The sequence below is a fragment of the Oncorhynchus gorbuscha genome, linkage group LG09, assembly GCF_021184085.1.
Source record: "Oncorhynchus gorbuscha isolate QuinsamMale2020 ecotype Even-year linkage group LG09, OgorEven_v1.0, whole genome shotgun sequence".
NCBI lineage: Eukaryota > Metazoa > Chordata > Actinopteri > Salmoniformes > Salmonidae > Oncorhynchus > Oncorhynchus gorbuscha.
This window is the reverse complement of record NC_060181.1, coordinates 21,747,636-21,766,834: the sequence shown is the minus strand read 5'-3', so window position 1 is coordinate 21,766,834 and position 19,199 is coordinate 21,747,636. Positions and strand designations below refer to the sequence as shown.

Here is a 19,199-nt window from a genome sequence, read left to right as displayed (position 1 = left end):
AGCGAGGGAGAGCGAGAGATAGAGCGAGGGAGAGCGAGGGAGCGAGAGAGCGAGGGAGCGAGAGAGAGAGCGAGCGGGAGAGAGGGAGGGAGTGGGAGAGAATGGGGGGGTGGGAGAGAGTGAGGGGTGGGAGAGAGTGAGGGAGTGAGAGCTTATCCCACCGGGCAGCCTGGACTAGTCTAAGCCTCCTCTCTGATTGGCCGTTTGTGGTCCGGCACGGGGGACAGTGGGAGTCGTATCAGACTTAACAGGACTCTGGCCTGAGACAAACCCACGCAAGGGGGCTGGTGTCTGGATAGAGGGACGGAGGTTGAGAAAGTGCTTTCCACAGATGGGGAACAGGATTAGATGTCGCACCGTGGAAGTTATAAGGAGCTAATGACTGTCAGATGGCAGACTGGATGCATTTCCCCTATAAGGTGGGAGGAAGGAGTGGGCTGGCCGCTCTGACAGGAAGATAACAAGCATCGTCATCTGTTACTCTCCATGTCAGCATTTATGAGGTAACAAAACGAGACATCTGAAGAAGAGGAACCTCTTAACGAATGCTGTCATGTTATGAGCCGATTCCTCCCATTGTTAATTAACTGCTGCCAGAGAAATGGCCTGCCGTCTGTAATAGCAAGGAAAGGTGGGTATTAGCTCAACCCTAAGAAGAGATCATGGATTGTATTTCAAAAGAGAAACTTCTGAACCGAGTTAGTCATGAATCATATAGTACAGTTGACTGTAGTCAGACCAGAAGCATTTGACCTGATGCAGCCTAGTTCATCGACTGCCATTTCCAAACACTGAATCCATCAAGAGGATTAAAAGATGCATTCAGCATTCTGAATAAATGGTATCCATCTCTCTTTACTGTAAAAATAATCAAACATTTAGCACTGAAAAATGTGTGTACAAAACTGAGGTGATTTACAGCCTTGCTTGTTTGGGGACCCACTGTCCAACATCACGTCGCTGTCAATAAAATCCATTGCATGGAGTGAGACAGGACAAATAAGTGTCATTGACTTACACATATCTATATGGAATAAGTCTAATGAGTGCATTTTAGCCGTTGAGGGCAAATGTATACTTGGTCTGCTAAGAGCATTATAAAACACAGACTGTTAAATCCATCCTATTTCAAAATTGTTTTCACAAGGAAATAAAAATGAATTCAGACAACTCAAGATTTTAATCCAATTGTGTCGACCGAGAAAGAATAAGAGGAGGAAAAGTGTATTTGGAAGAAGATAATCGGAGGACATGTTTTGACTTGAGGAAAACATTATTTCACTACTATCGCATTTATAATCTCACTAATGATTTAATGCTGCAAATAAAACAAATCCAAACATCCCATTTCGTTATAATAAAGAATCAAGGACTTTTCCTTCCATCTATTAGAATAGACAAGATCTCAAAGAATTCATGCGTGGATAAGAACGTGCAAGCTTTAAATATGCCATTTTATGTCCCAACCTTGTTAAGACGAGTTCACTTACCAGTGACATTGAGAAAACAATTAACTATAGTATTAGCCAAAATGCTAACAAGGCTATTTTGTGTCATGTTAACTAAACCTAATCACATGTATAAAAAGTCATATTTAAAATGGATGGTTATTTACATGTGGGCTATATTGTACGCTTAGTAGGAGTCCAACCAGTATGGGGCGGTACTCCAGTCCCAATTCTAACTAATGGAGAAGATGACAAGAGAAATAGACAGGAGCTCCATGCTGACATCCTTCCTGGAAACGGCCTGTACTCTATGGGCCTGTTAGACTCCTAGTCACATCATTAGGAAGAGGCTAACGTTACAGGCTCGATCGGTTCAAACCAGGGAGGGACCAAAAGACGACCACATCATTAAATGATCTGAGGTACCGGTATAAAGATGATGAATTATGAGTATAAAGAGAGGAATAGAGGACTGGTCACACATTTTAGAATTTTCAGTCAGGATTAGAATATTTGGTTTGTCATTTGAAGGACTTCATAGGTAATTGCACGTGGCCAGTGAAATTAGTTGAATATTCTTTCAACCAATTAAAAGCACGTTGCTGATACCCCCGGGAAAGAGTTATAAAATATTGGGCGCATCCAAAGTTAATGTTTGGTAACAAACATTTTCTAAACCTTCTAAACCTATGAGAATTACCCTGTCAACCCTGACACGCTGTCCCAGTCTGAATGTAAACGTTACGTACAGAATTGACTTAAGGGAGATCAGGTCGCTTTCCTGTAATGTGGAAACATCAAGCATCGTCGATGCGTCAACGTCCAATAACACAAACAGTAAGGCCAACATCTGTCATACACTGGATCTGCAAACCTAACAGAGTCTCGAGAACGGTTCTTCCTTTTGTCTTTCTGCCACAGGATGATTCAGTGACAAACAGGTGCTAAACTAGCTACCTGCCGTATTGTCCCTCTGGACCACATTTACTTTCTTTTTAGTTCAAGCAGCATGACTAAATGGATCCAGTCTGGGTTAAAGGAGGAACACGAAAGTGAAAGACAACTCACTCCCCAGAGTGATGGAACCAATGTAGACACCATGACAGCATCAGTCTTGTTGTGGGGGTTAGTCCTAAACTCCCCAAGTAAACACTAATCACACTGTCATAGGGTGGGAAACACTGATGAGGAAGAGTGGGATGATGTTACATTTTCTAGCTAAGTAAGAGCCTTCACCTCCCAGCTTGACTGCACTGGGGTTAAGTTAGGGGTTATGCCACAAATTTGGAAAAATAAAAAGATGAGAAACGGGGTTCCCCATTTTGAACCACTGACATTTAATTGGTCTTTAACTTTGCAGGAGTTTTATGGGTCGCCCGTAGTGTTTGTGTGCGTCCAGTTTACACACAATTAATCAGTAATAGAGAGCGCCCAGAGCAGCCGGGCTTCAACAAAAAGACTCCCTCTTTCACACAATGGTTTCCGGAAGCTTCTTTCCATGACTTTTACCGAGTCGGGTTAAATAAGGAAGCAGATAGTAGCAGATAGTAGATCCACACTCTGCTGGACTCCCTCCCTCCCCAAGCTCCCACAGCCAGCTGGGACATTTGCATACGGAGTGAAGGAGGGAGAGAGGGAGAAAAGAAGGGAAGGAGGGAGGGGGGGGAGGGGGGGGTAGCACCAGACACTCCCACTGGCTATAAAGCCTAACCATACCGAACCTCTCAGACAGAAACCACATGTGGATCTGAGCACTGGGAGAGAGAGTGTGTAAAAGAGAGAGAGAAAGTGCAAGGGACAGACGTGGAGCCGAGCTGAGGGAGCCACGCAGACGTGGATCTGAGAGGAGAGAGCAAGAAAGAGAGAGAGACAAATAGTATCCTGAGAGGATCTGAGAAACACAGTGGGACCTGACATTCCTCAATTTGGTTTCTCACCTAGAGAAAGGAAAGTTAAAACTCCAAATGGGACTTTAATGACAGAGGAACCACGCCATACTGGATTGGAGTGCATCGGAGTCAAAGGATTTAGAGAGAGATACTGAGGTAACACTTGTTACTTTTTTCCTGTGTGATCATTGAACTATACATGCATGTCCAGGTGTCACAGCAGTAAACAAAGCCCTGAGTAGAGATAGAGCTAGTTGACTGTTGGAACTGCAGAGCACAGTGACCATGTCCTTCGCCATGGTGCGGCCGGCGCCTAACCGGTACCTATACTCAGACATCTCCATGTTGTCCGAGGACGAGGAGAATGGAAGCGAAAGCTCGGGCTCGGACGACCGCTCCTTCAGGCTGGACGCCAGAGGCTATGACATCAAAGTCGGGGGCCGCAAACGGAAGCCGGGCAGTGCTGGAGCAGGGCGTCTGGGAGGGGGTCAGCTCCCGCCTCAGATGCTGCTCTCGCAGGACGGCTCCATCTCTCCGACGACTGGGCTGCCGCGGCAGCGCAACGCAGCCAACGCGCGGGAACGGGACCGCACCAACAGTGTGAACACGGCCTTCACCGCCCTGCGGACCCTCATCCCCACCGAGCCAGCCGACAGGAAGCTGTCTAAGATTGAGACGCTGCGGCTGGCGTCCAGCTACATCTCCCACCTGGGCAACGTGCTGCTTGTCGGGGAGACATGCGGGGACGGGCAGCCATGCCATGCTGGAGCGACCTCCTCTGCCCACTATTTACATCAGCATGGATCCCCGGCCCACGACGCAGAGAACTCCCAGCCTAAACAGATCTGCACATTCTGCCTCAGCAACCAAAGGAAAATGGTGAGTTAGTCTGTCCCAGCCATCCACACCATGCATATGCCATTGCGCCTCAAGTAGGATACAAAACACCACAACTCCAACCACTAAAGCAGGGTTCCCCAAACTCGGTCGTGGCGCCCAGCCTGGGTGCACGTTTTGGTTTTTGCCCTAGCACTACACAGCTGATTCCAATAACCAACTCATCATCAAGCTTTCATTATTGGAATCAGCTGTGTAGTGCTAGGGCAAAAACCAAAACGTGCAGTCGGGGTGGGCCCCACGACAGAGATGCAGAAACCTTGCACTAAAGTAAAGCATTATCCAATTAGAAGGCGTTTTGTTTAGGAAGTACCATGCTGGAAGGCTCCTTGCTATATGATTCTTATAGCCTAAGTGATTTCAAATAAAAGATTGAAGCTTTTCAAACTTACGCTACCCTTAGACAAGAAAACTACATCTATTATTCCCTTATGTATTTAGGATCATCTGTTCTTGCGAGGTGAATAAAGGGAATCCTATGCACTCCGCTGTACTGGAGGGTAAGAGAGCAGCCCCTCAGTGCTCAGACAGAGACAGATAAGGATGCCCAGTTGTCCAGCTTCAACTAAACCTCTCAGTAGTAAGACCCAAATCCCCAGCTCTCAGAGATCATTTTCTCAGACGTCTCAATTTGCTTCCTGTATTCAGTAGCACGTCCCATTGTCTATTTGGTCTGAGAAGTTAGGGACAAACTGTATCGTGGGCAAACAGAATTTAGCCTCATCAAGGAAGTGTCACACCAAATACAAACACGCCATCTATCCCCCTCTCTCTCCTTGTCCTCTGCTCTTCCTCAGCATACGCCTGGGCAGACTCTGGCTCATAAAGCCAACACCACGTCGCATTAAAAATAAAAGCATAAATCACGCTCCAGCCATGAGAAATACAACACAAAACCAAAAAACAGAGAGGGGGAAACTGTCATTTCACCTCACAAGAGCAAAGCAGCTTTCAAACTTGGAATATACCACATGCTCTTAACAATTAAGAGTCAATCATGACACTGGGACATTTTCGGTTAGGTACTACATTTCACCACCACAATATGTATTATTCCCTCAGAAAACATGAAGATTGTCCAAAATTCATTTAATTGAAAAAAGCACAGAGGAAAGGAAAAAGCCTGGAGTCAACAATGTATATAGAACAGAATGCGTTTTAAGTGATTAAACTCTAAAATGACCTACTGGACTTAGTCCTTTTAACTCCTCGTGGAGAAAACAACACAATACCAAGACGTACCACGACTCCAATACCAAGACTCCAATACCAAGACGTACCACGACTCCAACACCAAGACGTACCACGACTCCAACACCAAGACTCCAATACCAAGACGTACCACGACTCCAATACCAAGACGTACCACCACGACTCCAACACCAAGACGTACCACGACTCCAATACCAAGACTCCAATACCAAGACGTACCACGACTCCAATACCAAGACTCCAACACCAAAACGTACCACAACTCCAACACCAAGACGTACCACAACTCCAACACCAAGACGTACCACGACTCCAACACCAAGACGTACCACGACTCCAATACCAAGACGTACCACGACTCCAATACCAAGACGTACCATGACTCCAATACCAAGACGTACCACGACTCCAATACCAAGACGTACCACGACTCCAATACCAAGACGTACCACGACTCCAATACCAAGACACACCATGACTCCAATACCAAGACGTACCACGACTCCAACACCAAGACGTACCATGACTCCAACACCAAGACGTACCACGACTCCAACACCAAGACGTACCAAGACATAAAAACAGCTACTTACGTCTCCGTGCTCTGATCAAAAGCATTCTGGGAACATCTGCTCTATTCCCCAATCTGTCAGTGAGCCATCCTGAGCGATTTACACACGCATCCTGTGTTGACCTAAGGCTCTTCCTAGGGCCCCAATTAATAACACTGTCAACCACACACACACACACACACACACACACACACACACACACACACACACACACACACACACACACACACACACACACACACACACACACACACACACACACACACACACACACACACACACACACACACACACACACACACACACACACACAACCTGCCTCGCTGCATTTCAGACCTCTGGCTTCCTAAATAAATCATGAATACGATATAATGACTCTCGTTCTGCACCACACACACCATCACTAGTGATGTTCAATAGCAGAACACAGAGCTGCACAGTAGATGTGTTACACTGCCATCATTAATATATTAACATGTCTGGAGATTCAAAACTCCTGACCTCTGGACAAATCTAAGAGAAAGATATGCTCAACTTTCAAGTGTAATAGCACAAGCTCACCGTGAACAAGATCTGGATCAACCTTGTTATAGCATCACCAAGGAGCGAATAATGCTTCAAATCAAAAACGGATTCAAGTAAACGCCTATTAGTAATGTTTCGTAGACGTATTCACTGCTACAAAGGGGCTCTTTAAAAGACCATGAAGGAAACAGAGATGCAGGAGTCATACAATTAATAACAATAAAAAGAGACTAATGGACATTCGCCCGACTGGAAGGAATCCTATTCGTCCATTTCATTGATTTTAGCAAGGCAGAATAAACCAGCAAATGAGATAATGGCTGTTTAAGTTTTTTTCTCCTGAATTAAAGGCCTGTCTATAGGAGGCCTGAGCTGGGCCGATATTCGAAACAGATTGGGCTTCGGCTTTGTAGTCGAGGCTTTAAGAGGCGAAAGCGACCCACTCCAAACCGCACTGCTCTCTTTACCCATACTTAGCGCTCATTACTCCGTGAAAAGCATTGCTCAGCCAAGACTCATTGCTTTATTGTTGCTAAAGAAAGAGGAAAATAAAAAGGAAACACATTGAGGTACTGTAGAACACACGTCAAAATGTTTCCAATTCAGACAGAGAACAAATTGAGAACAGGATGATTGAAAAGAACAGGAGAGTTGTGCGATCTAGAACATTCACAAGCATTCGGAAGTGTAGGAAAGATGATAAAACGCTTCATTGATCAATTAGCATACTGTTATATCACCAGTTTAGTACTTGTGTTGGACTCAATCAACCAATCAGTGCTCCCACGGTGCTCTTTTCTAGCCTACTACTCATTGGATCAGTAGTCAGATCACAGATTTGACATCATCAGAGAGAGACCGTCAATTCACTCTGAATTCTCTTTATTGTTTTTCAAGTTTTTTCCTGCCACTGAAGTCAGAGGCCAATTTATGTGGACACACACAGAAATTATTTGCTTACAGATGTGTGTATGTGTTGTAAGTGTGTGATCTTACCACATTTTCCAGTCCAAAATTGTATCCATCTGGCACAGCTCTACCTTGCTTGGAGTGGAATAAATAATTTTCTACGTAACAGTCAAGCTAGACATCTCATGCACGCACATACACCCCCCCCCCACACACACACACACACACACCCACCATCATGAAACGTTTTACATTTCTATTGACAGCAAATCAACTGTGTAAAAGTGCACTTCAACTAAAGCCCCATTATGACGACATAAGACAGAGCAGGACAAAAATTAACCACATTTGAGGTTCCACCCCCCCCAGCTCCCTCTTTCGTTGGGGTCTGCTCAGCACAGTCCATTAGGAAGGGAGCATTCTTTCTCCCTAATAGCTGTAGCAGGTGAAGACAGGGGTTATGAAGGATGGCAGGGGGATTGCATAACAGGACACACAGGAGCAGACGACCCCTAGTCAAATGGACAGTACGTGTGCAGCAGCAGTTTCTAGGAGAGCAGGGAAAGAACTTGGCGAGCTTCCTCTGTGTACTGGTGCTGGGGTTAACCCAACAGATTACTAATTGAGTATAGACAGCCTCAGAGGCCAGTCCCAAAGCTGTGCACTAGCCTAGCAGCCACAGCTGTGCACTAGCCAAGCAGCCACATCGCTCATATTTTATGTAATTATCTCGAGTTCCTTCATTACAGCCATACAGAAGTTCCTAAAGCTTTTCCCTGCAACAGGAGTCTATCAGTGTGAACATGTAACACATTATGAAATGACCCAGTGTGAACTACCAGTATGTTGAGAAGCACGCTAGAATTAAAAATAACACTTAGTTGAATATTGTTGCCACTTAATATTTCATTTTAATCTAAAATACTATTGTCCAACTGTAATATAAGCCTTAACCGTGTGATTAAAAACCATAGACATTTTTTACTTCACACCTACAAACACCTGTTTAACAAGTTATTCTAGAATATGTAATACTGTGTCCAACTTTTGTCCACAGACAAAACAGGGTGTAAAGAACCCACGCTCAGAATAGTTAGGATGCCCAGAAGGAAAGCTGCATTTAATAACCCAAACAGATTAATCGTCCGTTAGGGCTCATGTTACGTGTGAAAATCAACGCACCCCTGCGCGTGCACACACACACACAAAGCTGACAAATGCCTCCATTGTAATCTTGAACCAATCTGCCAACGTTACCTGTCCGGCCGAAACCAAACCAAATATTTGCCTAAAGAATGAAGCCTGAGGAGAGAATAAAAACACACATCGGCTTCTGTGTCTGTGGAAATGTAATATGTTGTGATATGTTTATAAAAACAACAAAATCCTTCCCATGTAATTAGATGCTGTATAAGCAAGTGGTGGAAGCTTTAAAAAGAAAATTAAAAAGGTGTGAGTTCAATGAAAAAAGCCTTCACGTTTGGTTTCAGCTGCAGCGGAATTAGCCCTATACATCTTTACAATGTGTTATACAGGATATGAAAAACAAATGTTCAACAAAAATCATATTAGTCGGGTGTAAGTGATCCCTGGAGCCGACGAATGGGACTTTAAAGTGGCACTGAACAAAAACAATAAACCAAAGAAAATAAAAAAGTTCCTGGCCCGTTTTCAAGAGACCGTCTGACCTCATCAATTGGAGACGAGTGTTTTGACAGGGCGCCTGGGCCAGCCTACGTCAGACATAGCCGTGGAAACGATGGCATTCCATGGCCTGGTCTCCCGGTCACTGGGTTAATCCGTAGGGAGCACAATGTGAGCCAGGTGTCCTAATGCTAGTTCTGCCACTCAGTGTATGGTGAGAGGAGAAAACATGAGCCTCCCCCATGGCCATGCTACAGCCCACAAGCCCCAGACCAGTCGACATCATACCTGCCCAGTCCACACAGACTTCACACATCCCCAGTCTACAAAGGCCTCCAGGCAGCCTCCACTGCAGGCTGGACCAGTGGGTTAGAAGAATAGAACTAGTCTGACAGGCGAGAGCAACGTACTCACTCACAGGGTTAATGTCAGACATAAACTATTTGATTTTCCTTTACTTACGCTACCTCATCAATAAGAAGCATTGTAAAATAGTTAAGATTGGGATAGAATCCGTCTTGGAAATGTATTTTCAAAGTGTTTAGTCTTTTTTTTTTTTTTACTATTAATAGCCTACTAGAAAATGCTAACTTTTTTTCCCTCTTTCTTTCAGAGCAAAGACAGAGACAGGAAAACTGCTCTAAGAAGTTAATATCTGGAGGACGACAGAGGGAAGAAACTGACATGATGAGCACAACATATGAACCAGAACTGTGGACCAGAAACGTGACATTCTTAAAGGTGTACATAAATCAAAACCTGTATTTAATTATAACCCCCCCCCCAAAAAAAAAAAAAATCAGAACTGAGATGCTAAGTGTAGTTTCTGACGAGGTAATCATTTTTGGATGGAAAGAGACTGTGGAACTTCTTGGACAATGGAAGCATGCCCGGATTGAAAGAGGAGAGAATAATCATCCCTCTAAAAAACATTCAACACTTCTCCATTCCATGATCTCTCAAAGACTTGAACAGGGAGATGAAAAAGAAACACACAAAAATAACTTTGCTCTCATCTTTTGTTTACCTGAGAACATCTGCATATGAAACGTAATAACCACAACCCTCCCTGCATGAGACAGACACCCAGACAGTCAGTAAGGACTCAGATGAGCCACGGTGGAACTAAAAGGGCTGTGGTAAGGGGGGTTGTAATGGACAAGGGCAGGCAAAACTGGAACCCATGGTTGACTGTATCAGGCTAATTGCCGGAAAGTAAGCGAACTGTTCCACAAGCCGAATATATAACACAGCTTTCACTTCAAATGTAACTTTGTGGTCAGGGAGTTTCTACCCTGACAGACAACTGCCTTTCTCCTGAAGATAAATCCTCAGCATTCTGTCTTATGTCATTTGATGTTCTGTACAATATTTGTAAGAATCTGTTCAAATTCATGTCTAAATAAATATGCTTATGAATTAATTAAGTTTATTTCAAACAGGTAAGATTATTTTATTTTATTGTTATTTTGCAATTCCCAGTGAAAAATAAAGTACTTAAATTTCAATGTGTTTTTCAGTCTGCTGATAAATATGATATTTCTTCCAGTTTTATTTCCGAGGTTTCTGATGATGACCAAATCAGGTGTACAAACAGCTATAAAAACACAGTGAGGTGTGATAAGGAACAAACCACAAGTTGATCATCTCGCGCTGTCCAGCTAGATTACCATCTTTACCACACCTCATTACTCACACACACAGCTGTTCACTCAAACCCTTCATTTACTAGAGATGTAACTAAAAAAGGGACTGTCGATTTGAGACAGCATCTAGTTTCTTCCATATTCACAAGAAATCTCATATTGCAACTATTGAACTCAGTCAATTGTGACCAACAAAAAAAGGTGGCCAGTAAAGGCTTCAACAACTCAAATTACAAAACTTGTTTTTTTTTTTCAGAATCAGCCAGATGATATATGCAGTATTCTCTTCAGTGCTTTGAAGAGTACGGCTGAGACATTCTGTAGAGACAGTCGCTTACTACGAACACACTGAGGGGGAGGGTTCCAGGGATGAGTTTGGGCAGCGTTGGTCGCGGCTGAGTTTGGGTGTATGGCAGGCCCTCGTCGGTCGGGACCTTTTAAGGAGCAGCTGCGAGGCTCAGCTGGGGATGTTTGGATCTGCAGGTACAGGGCTCCTGGCTGCCTGCCGCAACCTGTCACTCAGCCCAGACCATTCTACCCCCAGCCCCCACGCTGTCCCCCTGCCCAGACCATTCTCCACCCAGCCCCCACGCTGTCCCCCGGCCCAGACCATTCTCCTCCCAGCCACCACACTGTCCCCGCAGCCCCAACACACCCAACCTGTCTGGTAGGAAAAGGAATCCTGCACACCTCTGGAATTCCTCCCCCTGTCCCTGGTCATGTCTAGGTGGGATACAGCTTGTCAAACAGACATTTGCATTTTAGCTAACCCAAACACTGTTCATCTCTCGGGCACAGAGAACTTGTGTGTCCACTACTCCCTGACCTCCAGGCCACCCCCTTCTCCCTCCTCTCTTTCCCCGACACCAGGGCTGCCTCCTGCTGGGGCCTGGTCTCGTGGTTGGTCCTTGCTATCACACTCACCCATCAGCCCTGTCACAGGCAGCGGTGGAAACCAAATGTGGAAATGTTCACAACCGCTGGGAGCGAGGCTAGCTGCTCTTTTTCCTTTCATTCACGACAACGTGGACAAACCCACTAACCTCTATTTCTAATGGAAACTAAAATATTTACCATGTAATGTTTAAACTGTACACTATAATCATGAACTCAAGTGTTCTGTTGATAAGGAACAAATTACTTTGTCAGATCTGTGACTTGGTCATAGAAAAACTTCTCTTTCAAGAAGAATACGGGATTTGCGTAAAATGCTGAAATTTGAATTAAGAGGATGCCAATGTTCCTTAGTATAGGGAAATCTGGAATTCACTCCAACCCAGATTGTGAGATCAACACTGGGACGTGAATGCAAATGGATGGGCAGCACAATTTGACTATTTCAAGGTTAAACGAACATGTTTTTTACCTATTACAATTCCAAGTAAAAATACTGTCTGTTCCTCTGTGTCTTGCAAAGAGCGAGAGTACAGAGGTAATGTCTTGCTTTGCTGTCTCGACCACCACACAACAAGTGATGTGAAACCCACCGTACAGATTAACACCAGAAAGTACCATCTCAGTATGGCTGTGGGGACAGTGAATCAGGGTAAACTACCTATAGTGTTGGAAATGGTGATGTTGGTCGGTCTGTCTCTTCAGTCCCTATGGGTCCCATTCAGGCATATTGAATGGTTAGCGGTGAGCAGACGCCAGCCAGCCAATGGAGACTCATGTCTGGTCTGTAGAAGTGCTCCACTCCAGTCAAGCCCAATGAGAGGATAACTGTGAGGGAGGCCAGGGGAGGGTAGATCACCCTACACAAGACTGGGGCTAACTACCGGGGGATGGTTGGTGGCTGTGGGATGCAGAAACCATATCGTTGCGACGCAGAAGACCCTTAGAAGAGGAACTCGTCTGACAGAGCTTACAATGCATCTGGAGACCCGGAAACCAGGGGTTCCTCCACAACGAACTTCCTCTTCACACTTTACATTTCTAACGTCTTATGTTGTATGGTAGTACTGTAGGAACCAGGGCTAATAATAAATTGTTTGTTATTTCGCAAAATAGCAAATCCACAATTTCTGAGAGGTCGCGACGAAGTCAGGCCCTCATTCAGTGAGGCGGAGTGTAAAGTCAGCTCGCCACAGCTGTCGAGCCACGGTGCAGCGAGGTCCACACGCCACGCTAACTTGATAAATAAATATTCTGAAGGATCCTCGTACATGCGGTTTAACCTTGGGAGTGAGTACAGCCTGTGGAAACTTTGCATTCCGACTGAGCACGTCCAGGTTTTTCCAAAATGGGTTTTCCACCTGGGCAAAAGCATCCGGTACATCATTCAGAGAAAATCTTTATTTATTGAAAATTAAATATCAAATGATGCCCTGAAGCTTTCCTTCCCCTCCCCACCACTACAGCCCACAGGTATTATGACAAAATAGAAAGCCATCGGGTAAAGAGAGCGAGGAAATCCCTTGCTTGTGCCTTAGAGAACGCAGCAGATTTCGCAACTAACTGTAAACGCCAACATACCAGTGATGTCAATTCCGTTAATTTTCTTTCCCCACGGCCACCACAAAAACCTTCTACAAGCCACAGAAAGATTCATAGGTTTTAATGGGAAAACGCATATTTTCAGGCATTGCCAGAGTAGATGGATTGAGGAAAGAGGTAGAGGATAAAGAGAGAAGGGAGTCTAGGTGAGGACAGATCTTCTGCCACACTCCTCTCTTCCTCATTTTCTTCCTAGTAGACCCAGAGCCGTAAAAAGATTTTTATAACCCCAGTCTCCGTAGAAACGCTGAAGCTCTGACAGGGGAAAGAGAGTGGGGGAACCCGGGCCCGGGCGGGTGTGAAGGAGAAATCAAACAGTCTAGACATCTCATCTCTTAGCTGTGCGGAATGTGAGAGCTTCAAGCATTCTGGTTGCCCCTCATCCCCGTCAACACTCACCACCACCCCTGCTCACTAACACCCCTGTCCCCTACTTCCCTCCCCAGAGTTTCACCTTGCAATCCCACCGCCATCTCCAAACCGCTCCTTCCAACCGAAACACATGGCAGCCCCCGTTGGCAGTTGGTTTCAATCAGGCCTTCTGGCAACAGGACACACACTGGGCCAACTGGGAGCCGTGCTGAATACCGGATGAGAAGGAAGTCCTAAAAACTACGGAACGACAGGTGGCTGCTTTGGCAGCCCCACACTCCCCCCCCCGCAACAGTCTTCCCTCCTCTCTTAAAAACACCCCCCACCTCCATGCACCTGCAAGGGTCCGGCATGCTGCGGCCGGGGGTCCTGTTTGCTCTGTCGGAGCAGCACGCGATTCGCCCAGCCACTTCTTAAGATCACCCCCCCACCCAGACAAGCAGCTCTGGATCAACATTCCCCCACCGACTTGGAAAAACACAACCCTGCTTCTCCTTAAATAGACTATTAAAAAGAGATTTCCTGCTGACAGCACAGTGACAGGCCAAGATTACACATAAAATTGACAGATAGGTAGTAAATTATCACCATATTGATTTCAGCAGTGCTGCAGAGCCTGAATGCAAACCTTTGTGTCCCTAGGATTGGAACAGTTTGGTAAGTAGTTTATCCTGGGCCAATGCAAAATGGTATACCTGGTCCTCTGAGTCCTCTCACGGCCCTTTTATTGGCCCGGGGCCCAGAGCAGCACAGCACACTGATCAATATCAGACTGTTTGAGGAGACACAATGCATCTTCTAGGTAACCTGCTACGGTGACTCCATCAATCAAGACAGTGTTTCAGGGTCCGTGTCATACATGTCAGCACCGACCGGAGGTCCGGGCTGCATACAGATGACCACACTGAATACGTGGATGGACTTAACACATACCCAGCCAGTATGGAACTGAACAATTGTGAGAGGGTAAAATGAGACCAGGTGGCCAGGGGAAGGTCTAGACTCTGGACTGTTTCCAAGAAGGACTACAGAGAGGATGACAATATTAGTGTAAAAGAAATTGTGGTCACAAGTAGAAATCTCTCCTACTCTAGGTCTCTTTCCCCAGGTAGAAATCCTCAAATGGTTAGAATGAAAAATGACTACTTGGGAACAGTAGGTTTCATATCTTGAGAAATACGTTGAGCATCATGACATTCATCTGGAAGGCAACAGTATATGGGAGAGGCAGAATAAGTGGGCGGGAGAGGGGCCTTATGGCTCCTTATGGAATCTTTATGAATCGGCTTACATCTAATGCCGGTAACAGAACACCACCCACGTTCAATTAGATTTAATTGAATAAATCTTTAAGAATGGATTGTAGAACAAAACCATTGTTTTTTATAGTGCAGTGGCAGATAGATTTCATAAAAACCAAGCCCATGTCTATCGAACCACAAAATATATTAATCATCCCTATTCAACGTTAATGTCATCCAAATGGCTAAGGGAAAAAGCGAAACAAAAGACCCTATACCCTATTCAAACGTCAGGTCTGGTTGTTCCTCTAATAAAGAGAGGAAAAACACAATCATCTATTGTGAGCGAATAAGCAGTCATTTTGAGTTAAAATCAGACGCATATATTGGAAAAGTAGGGTTGATGATGTCTTTGGTTTAAGGCGCAACCAACCAATGGCACTTCCACCATCTCTACTATTCTTGATGGCTACATTGAGTTCCATAAGGAAGTTTTAGTGGCCGCTGAGGGCTGGCAATGGTTATTTCATTCCAGCCGTCGAAAGCAAGGCCCCATTCTCCGACTGATGCTGATGTACCTGGCTTGCGGTGTATGATCATAACTCTTGAAGTAACATGGATTTACTGCTTGTAAAAATATAAAAATACTTAATACTTGGGAAGGGAGGTTGGAGTCAAATGAATTGAATGAACAGGGGTGGGGGAGAGAAACAGAGTTAAATACTGTAGACTAGAGGAAGACCGTACAGGGCATGGGGCCACCTATTTAACCACAACATGACGAGACCACAGAGTTGAAACATCCTCTCCATACATGAAACATGTTCTCCAGTCTCACATGTATGGGATCTCTGCTATCCCCATTTAAAAAAAGGCAGCACTCACATCCAAGTTATTGGCGCTGGTCTCCTGAAAAGACACACATGTCAAGAAGCTGATTAAACAGCATGATCATTACACAGGTGCACCTTGTGCGGGGGACAATAAAAGGCCACTCTAAAATGTGCAGTAAGTTGAGGGACCGTGCAGTTGGCATGCTGAATGCAGGAATGTCCACCAAAGCTGTTGCCAGATCGAGAAATTAACATTAAATTATCATAAGCCACTTTCAACATAGTTTTAGAGAAGTTGGCAGTATGTCCAACCGAACTCAAAACCGCGGACCACTTGGAACCACACCAGCCCAGGACCTTCACAGGCTTCTTCCCCTGCGGGATCGTCTGAGACCAGCCACCCAGACAGCTGATGAAACTGTGCGTTTGCACAACAAACAAATTTCTGCACAAACTGTCAGAAACCATCTCAGGGAAGCTCATCTGTGTGCTCTTAGTCCTCACCAGGGTCTTGACCTGCCTGCAGTTCAGCGTCGTAATAGGTTTCAGTGGGCAAACGCTCACCTTCGGACCTGTGCTGAATTCCTGGCAGCTAAAAATGACCCAATTCTTTGATGGCCTGCATACTCAGACATGTCACCCATTGGGGTTGGGTTAAATGCGGAAGACACATTTAATTTGAATACATTCAGTTGGACAACTGACTAGATATACCCCTTTCCCATTGAGCATGTCTGAGATGCTCTGGATCGACATGTATGGAGATGTGTTGCGCTGCATGAGGCAAATGGTGGTCACACCAGATACTGACTGGTTCTGATCAACGCCTCTTCGTTTTTTAAGTAACTGTGACCAACAGATGCCGATCTGTATTCTCTTTCATGTGAAATCAATAGATTATGGCCAAATGAATGCATTTCGATTGACTTGTTTCCTTGTATAAACTGTAACTCAGTGCAATCTTAGCAAATTGTTGCCTTTATATTTTTGTATGTATACATTTATCCTCATCAATGAACACATATACAATGCCTTCAGAAAGAATTTTTGAGCTGGCCGCCCGGCAATCAAGGGAGAATGGCCTTGGTCAGAGAGGTGACCAAAAACCTGATGGTCACACTCATAGAGCTCGAGTTCCTCTGTGGAGATGGGAGAATCTTACCGAAGGACAACCATCTCTGCAGCATCCCACCAATCAGGCCTTTATGGTAGAGTAGCCTGACAGAAGGCACTCCTCAGTGAAAGGCACATGACAGCCTGCTTTGAGTTTGCCCAAAGGCACCTAAAGACTCTCAGACCATGAGAAACAAGATTCTCTGGTCTGATGAAACCAAGATTGAATTCTTTGGCCTGAATGCCAAGCGTCACGTCTACAGGAAACCTAGCACCATCCCTACGGTGAAGCATGGTTGTGGCAGCATCATGCTGTGGGGATTTTTTTCAGCGGCAGGGACTGGGAGACTAGTCAGGATCGAGAGAAAAATGAACAGAGAAAAGTACAGAGATCCTTAATGAAAACCTGCTCCAGAGCGCTCAGCTCCCCAGAATGGGGTGATGGTTCATCTTTCAACAGGACAATGACCCTAAGCACACAGCCAACACAACACGAGTGGTTTCGGGACAAGTCTCTGAATGTCCTTGAGTGGCCGAGCCAGATCCCAGACTTGAACCCGATCTAACATTTACATTTAAGTCATTTAGCAGACGCTCTTATCCAGAGCGACTTACAAATTGGTGCATTCACCTTATGACATCAGACCACATCTCTGGAGAGACCTGAAAATATCTGTGCAGCGACACTCTCCATCCAAACTGAGCTTGAGAGGATCTGTGGAGAAGAATGGGAGACTCTCCTAAAATCAAATCAAATCAAAATCAAATCAAATGTATTTATATAGCCATTCTTACATCAGATGATATCTCAAAGTGTTGTACAGAAACCCAGCCTAAAACCCCAAACAGCATGCAATGCAGGTGTAGAAGCATGGTGGCTAGGAAAAACTCCCTAGAAAGGCCAAAACCTAGGAAGAAACCTAGAGAGAAACCAGGCTATGAGGGGTGGCCAGTCCTCTTCTGGCTGTACCGGGTGGAGATTATAACAGAACATTGCCACGATGTTCAAATGTTCATAAATGACCAGCATGGTCAAATAATAATCACAGCAGTTGTCAAGGATGCAGCAAGTCAGCACCTCAGGAGTAAATGTCCTAAAACAGGTGTGCAAAGCTTGTAGTGTCAGACTCGAGGCTGTAATCGCTGTCAAAGATGCTTCAACAAAGTACTGGGTAAAGGGTCTGAATTCTTATGTAAATGTGATATGTCTATTTTTATAAATTTGTAAACATTTCCGTTTTTGCTTTGTCATTGTGTGTAAATTGAAGGGGGGGACACGATTTAATTAATTTTAGAAAAAGGCTGTAATGTAACAAAATGTGAACAAGTCAAGGGGTCTGAATCCTTACCGAATGGACTGTATACACTTGCGCACACCCACACACAATTTATTAGGTACACCCATCCAGTATTGGATCGGACCCTCCTTGGCCTCCAGAACAGCCTGAATTCTTTGGGGAATGGATTCTATGAGTCTAACATTCCACAAGGATGTTGGTCCATGCTGACGCTATGGCACCACACAGTTGTTGCAGAATGGACGATGGTACACCACTGCCACTAGCAGGGATTCATCAGACCAGCCAATGTTTTTCCGCTCAATTGTCCAGTATTTGTGATCCCCTGCCCACTGGAGCCGCTTCTTCTTGTTTTTAGCTGATAGGAGTGGAACCCGTTGTGGTCGCCTGCTGCAGTAGCCCATCCGTGATAGACGAGTTGAGCGTTCCGACATGCCATTCTGCACACCACTGTTGTACTGCACCGTTATTTGATGGTTTGTAGCCCACCTGTTAGTTCACACCATTCTCTGTTAACCTCTCTCATCAACGAGCCGTTCTGGCCCAAAGGACTGCCGCGGACTGGATGTGTTTTTGTTTGTTGCACCATTCTTGGTAAACCTGTGTGCCTGGCACTGACGATCATACCACACTCAAAGTCACATGTTTTGCCCATTCTAACATTCAATCGAACAATAACCGAAAGCCTCGATGCCTGTTTGCCTGCTTTATATAGCAAGGTCTGTAGGAGCAACCCCTCTTTATGAACGGGGTGGTGTACCTAATAAACTGGCCAGTGAGTGAAAATAAATTCGATATAGACCTTCCATGCACTGGGAGAGGGGGTGAGTTCAGGCTTACTCCTAAGGTTGCTTTCTGGTTTAGGGTTGTGTTGAAATAGACCCCCTGGTCCACGTTCCCTTAATTGATTCGATTTCATGGCTGGAACGCAGCTACATGACCAGAGGAAACAATGGAACTCCCTTGGTGATTTCTTTAAACTCAATAACAGAGAAGGGAGACCTGGGAGGCTGGAGGCCATTGCCCATGCCCTCAGTTTAGCTAGGGAACAGCCAGCAAACGCACCGATAGCTAAACATGCCTCTGGGCCTCTCCTGAAATCAG

General features: G+C 45.2%; 2 protein-coding genes across 4 annotated transcripts in view; one reads left to right on the top strand and one right to left on the bottom strand.

The window, feature by feature from the left end:
* LOC124043276 (ribosome biogenesis protein bop1-like) overlaps nucleotides 1-19,199 on the bottom strand; it is a 151,424-nt gene that overhangs the window by 80,253 nt on the left and 51,972 nt on the right. The window lies entirely within an intron of this gene.
* On the top strand, nucleotides 3,195-10,587 carry scxa (scleraxis bHLH transcription factor a). Its single transcript, XM_046361683.1, has 2 exons — nucleotides 3,195-4,216; nucleotides 9,710-10,587. Exons 1-2 carry the CDS (start codon nucleotides 3,623-3,625, stop codon nucleotides 9,746-9,748), a joined length of 633 nt encoding a protein of 210 aa, XP_046217639.1. The 5' UTR covers nucleotides 3,195-3,622; the 3' UTR covers nucleotides 9,749-10,587.

Coding starts and splice junctions, on each gene's coding strand:
- scxa (XM_046361683.1), top strand. CDS start 3,623: ATGTCCTTCGCCATGGTGCGGCCGGCGCCTAACCGGTACCTATACTCA. Junction 4,217..9,709: donor TCAGCAACCAAAGGAAAATG/GTGAGTTAGTCT, acceptor TCTTTCTTTCAG/AGCAAAGACAGAGACAGGAA.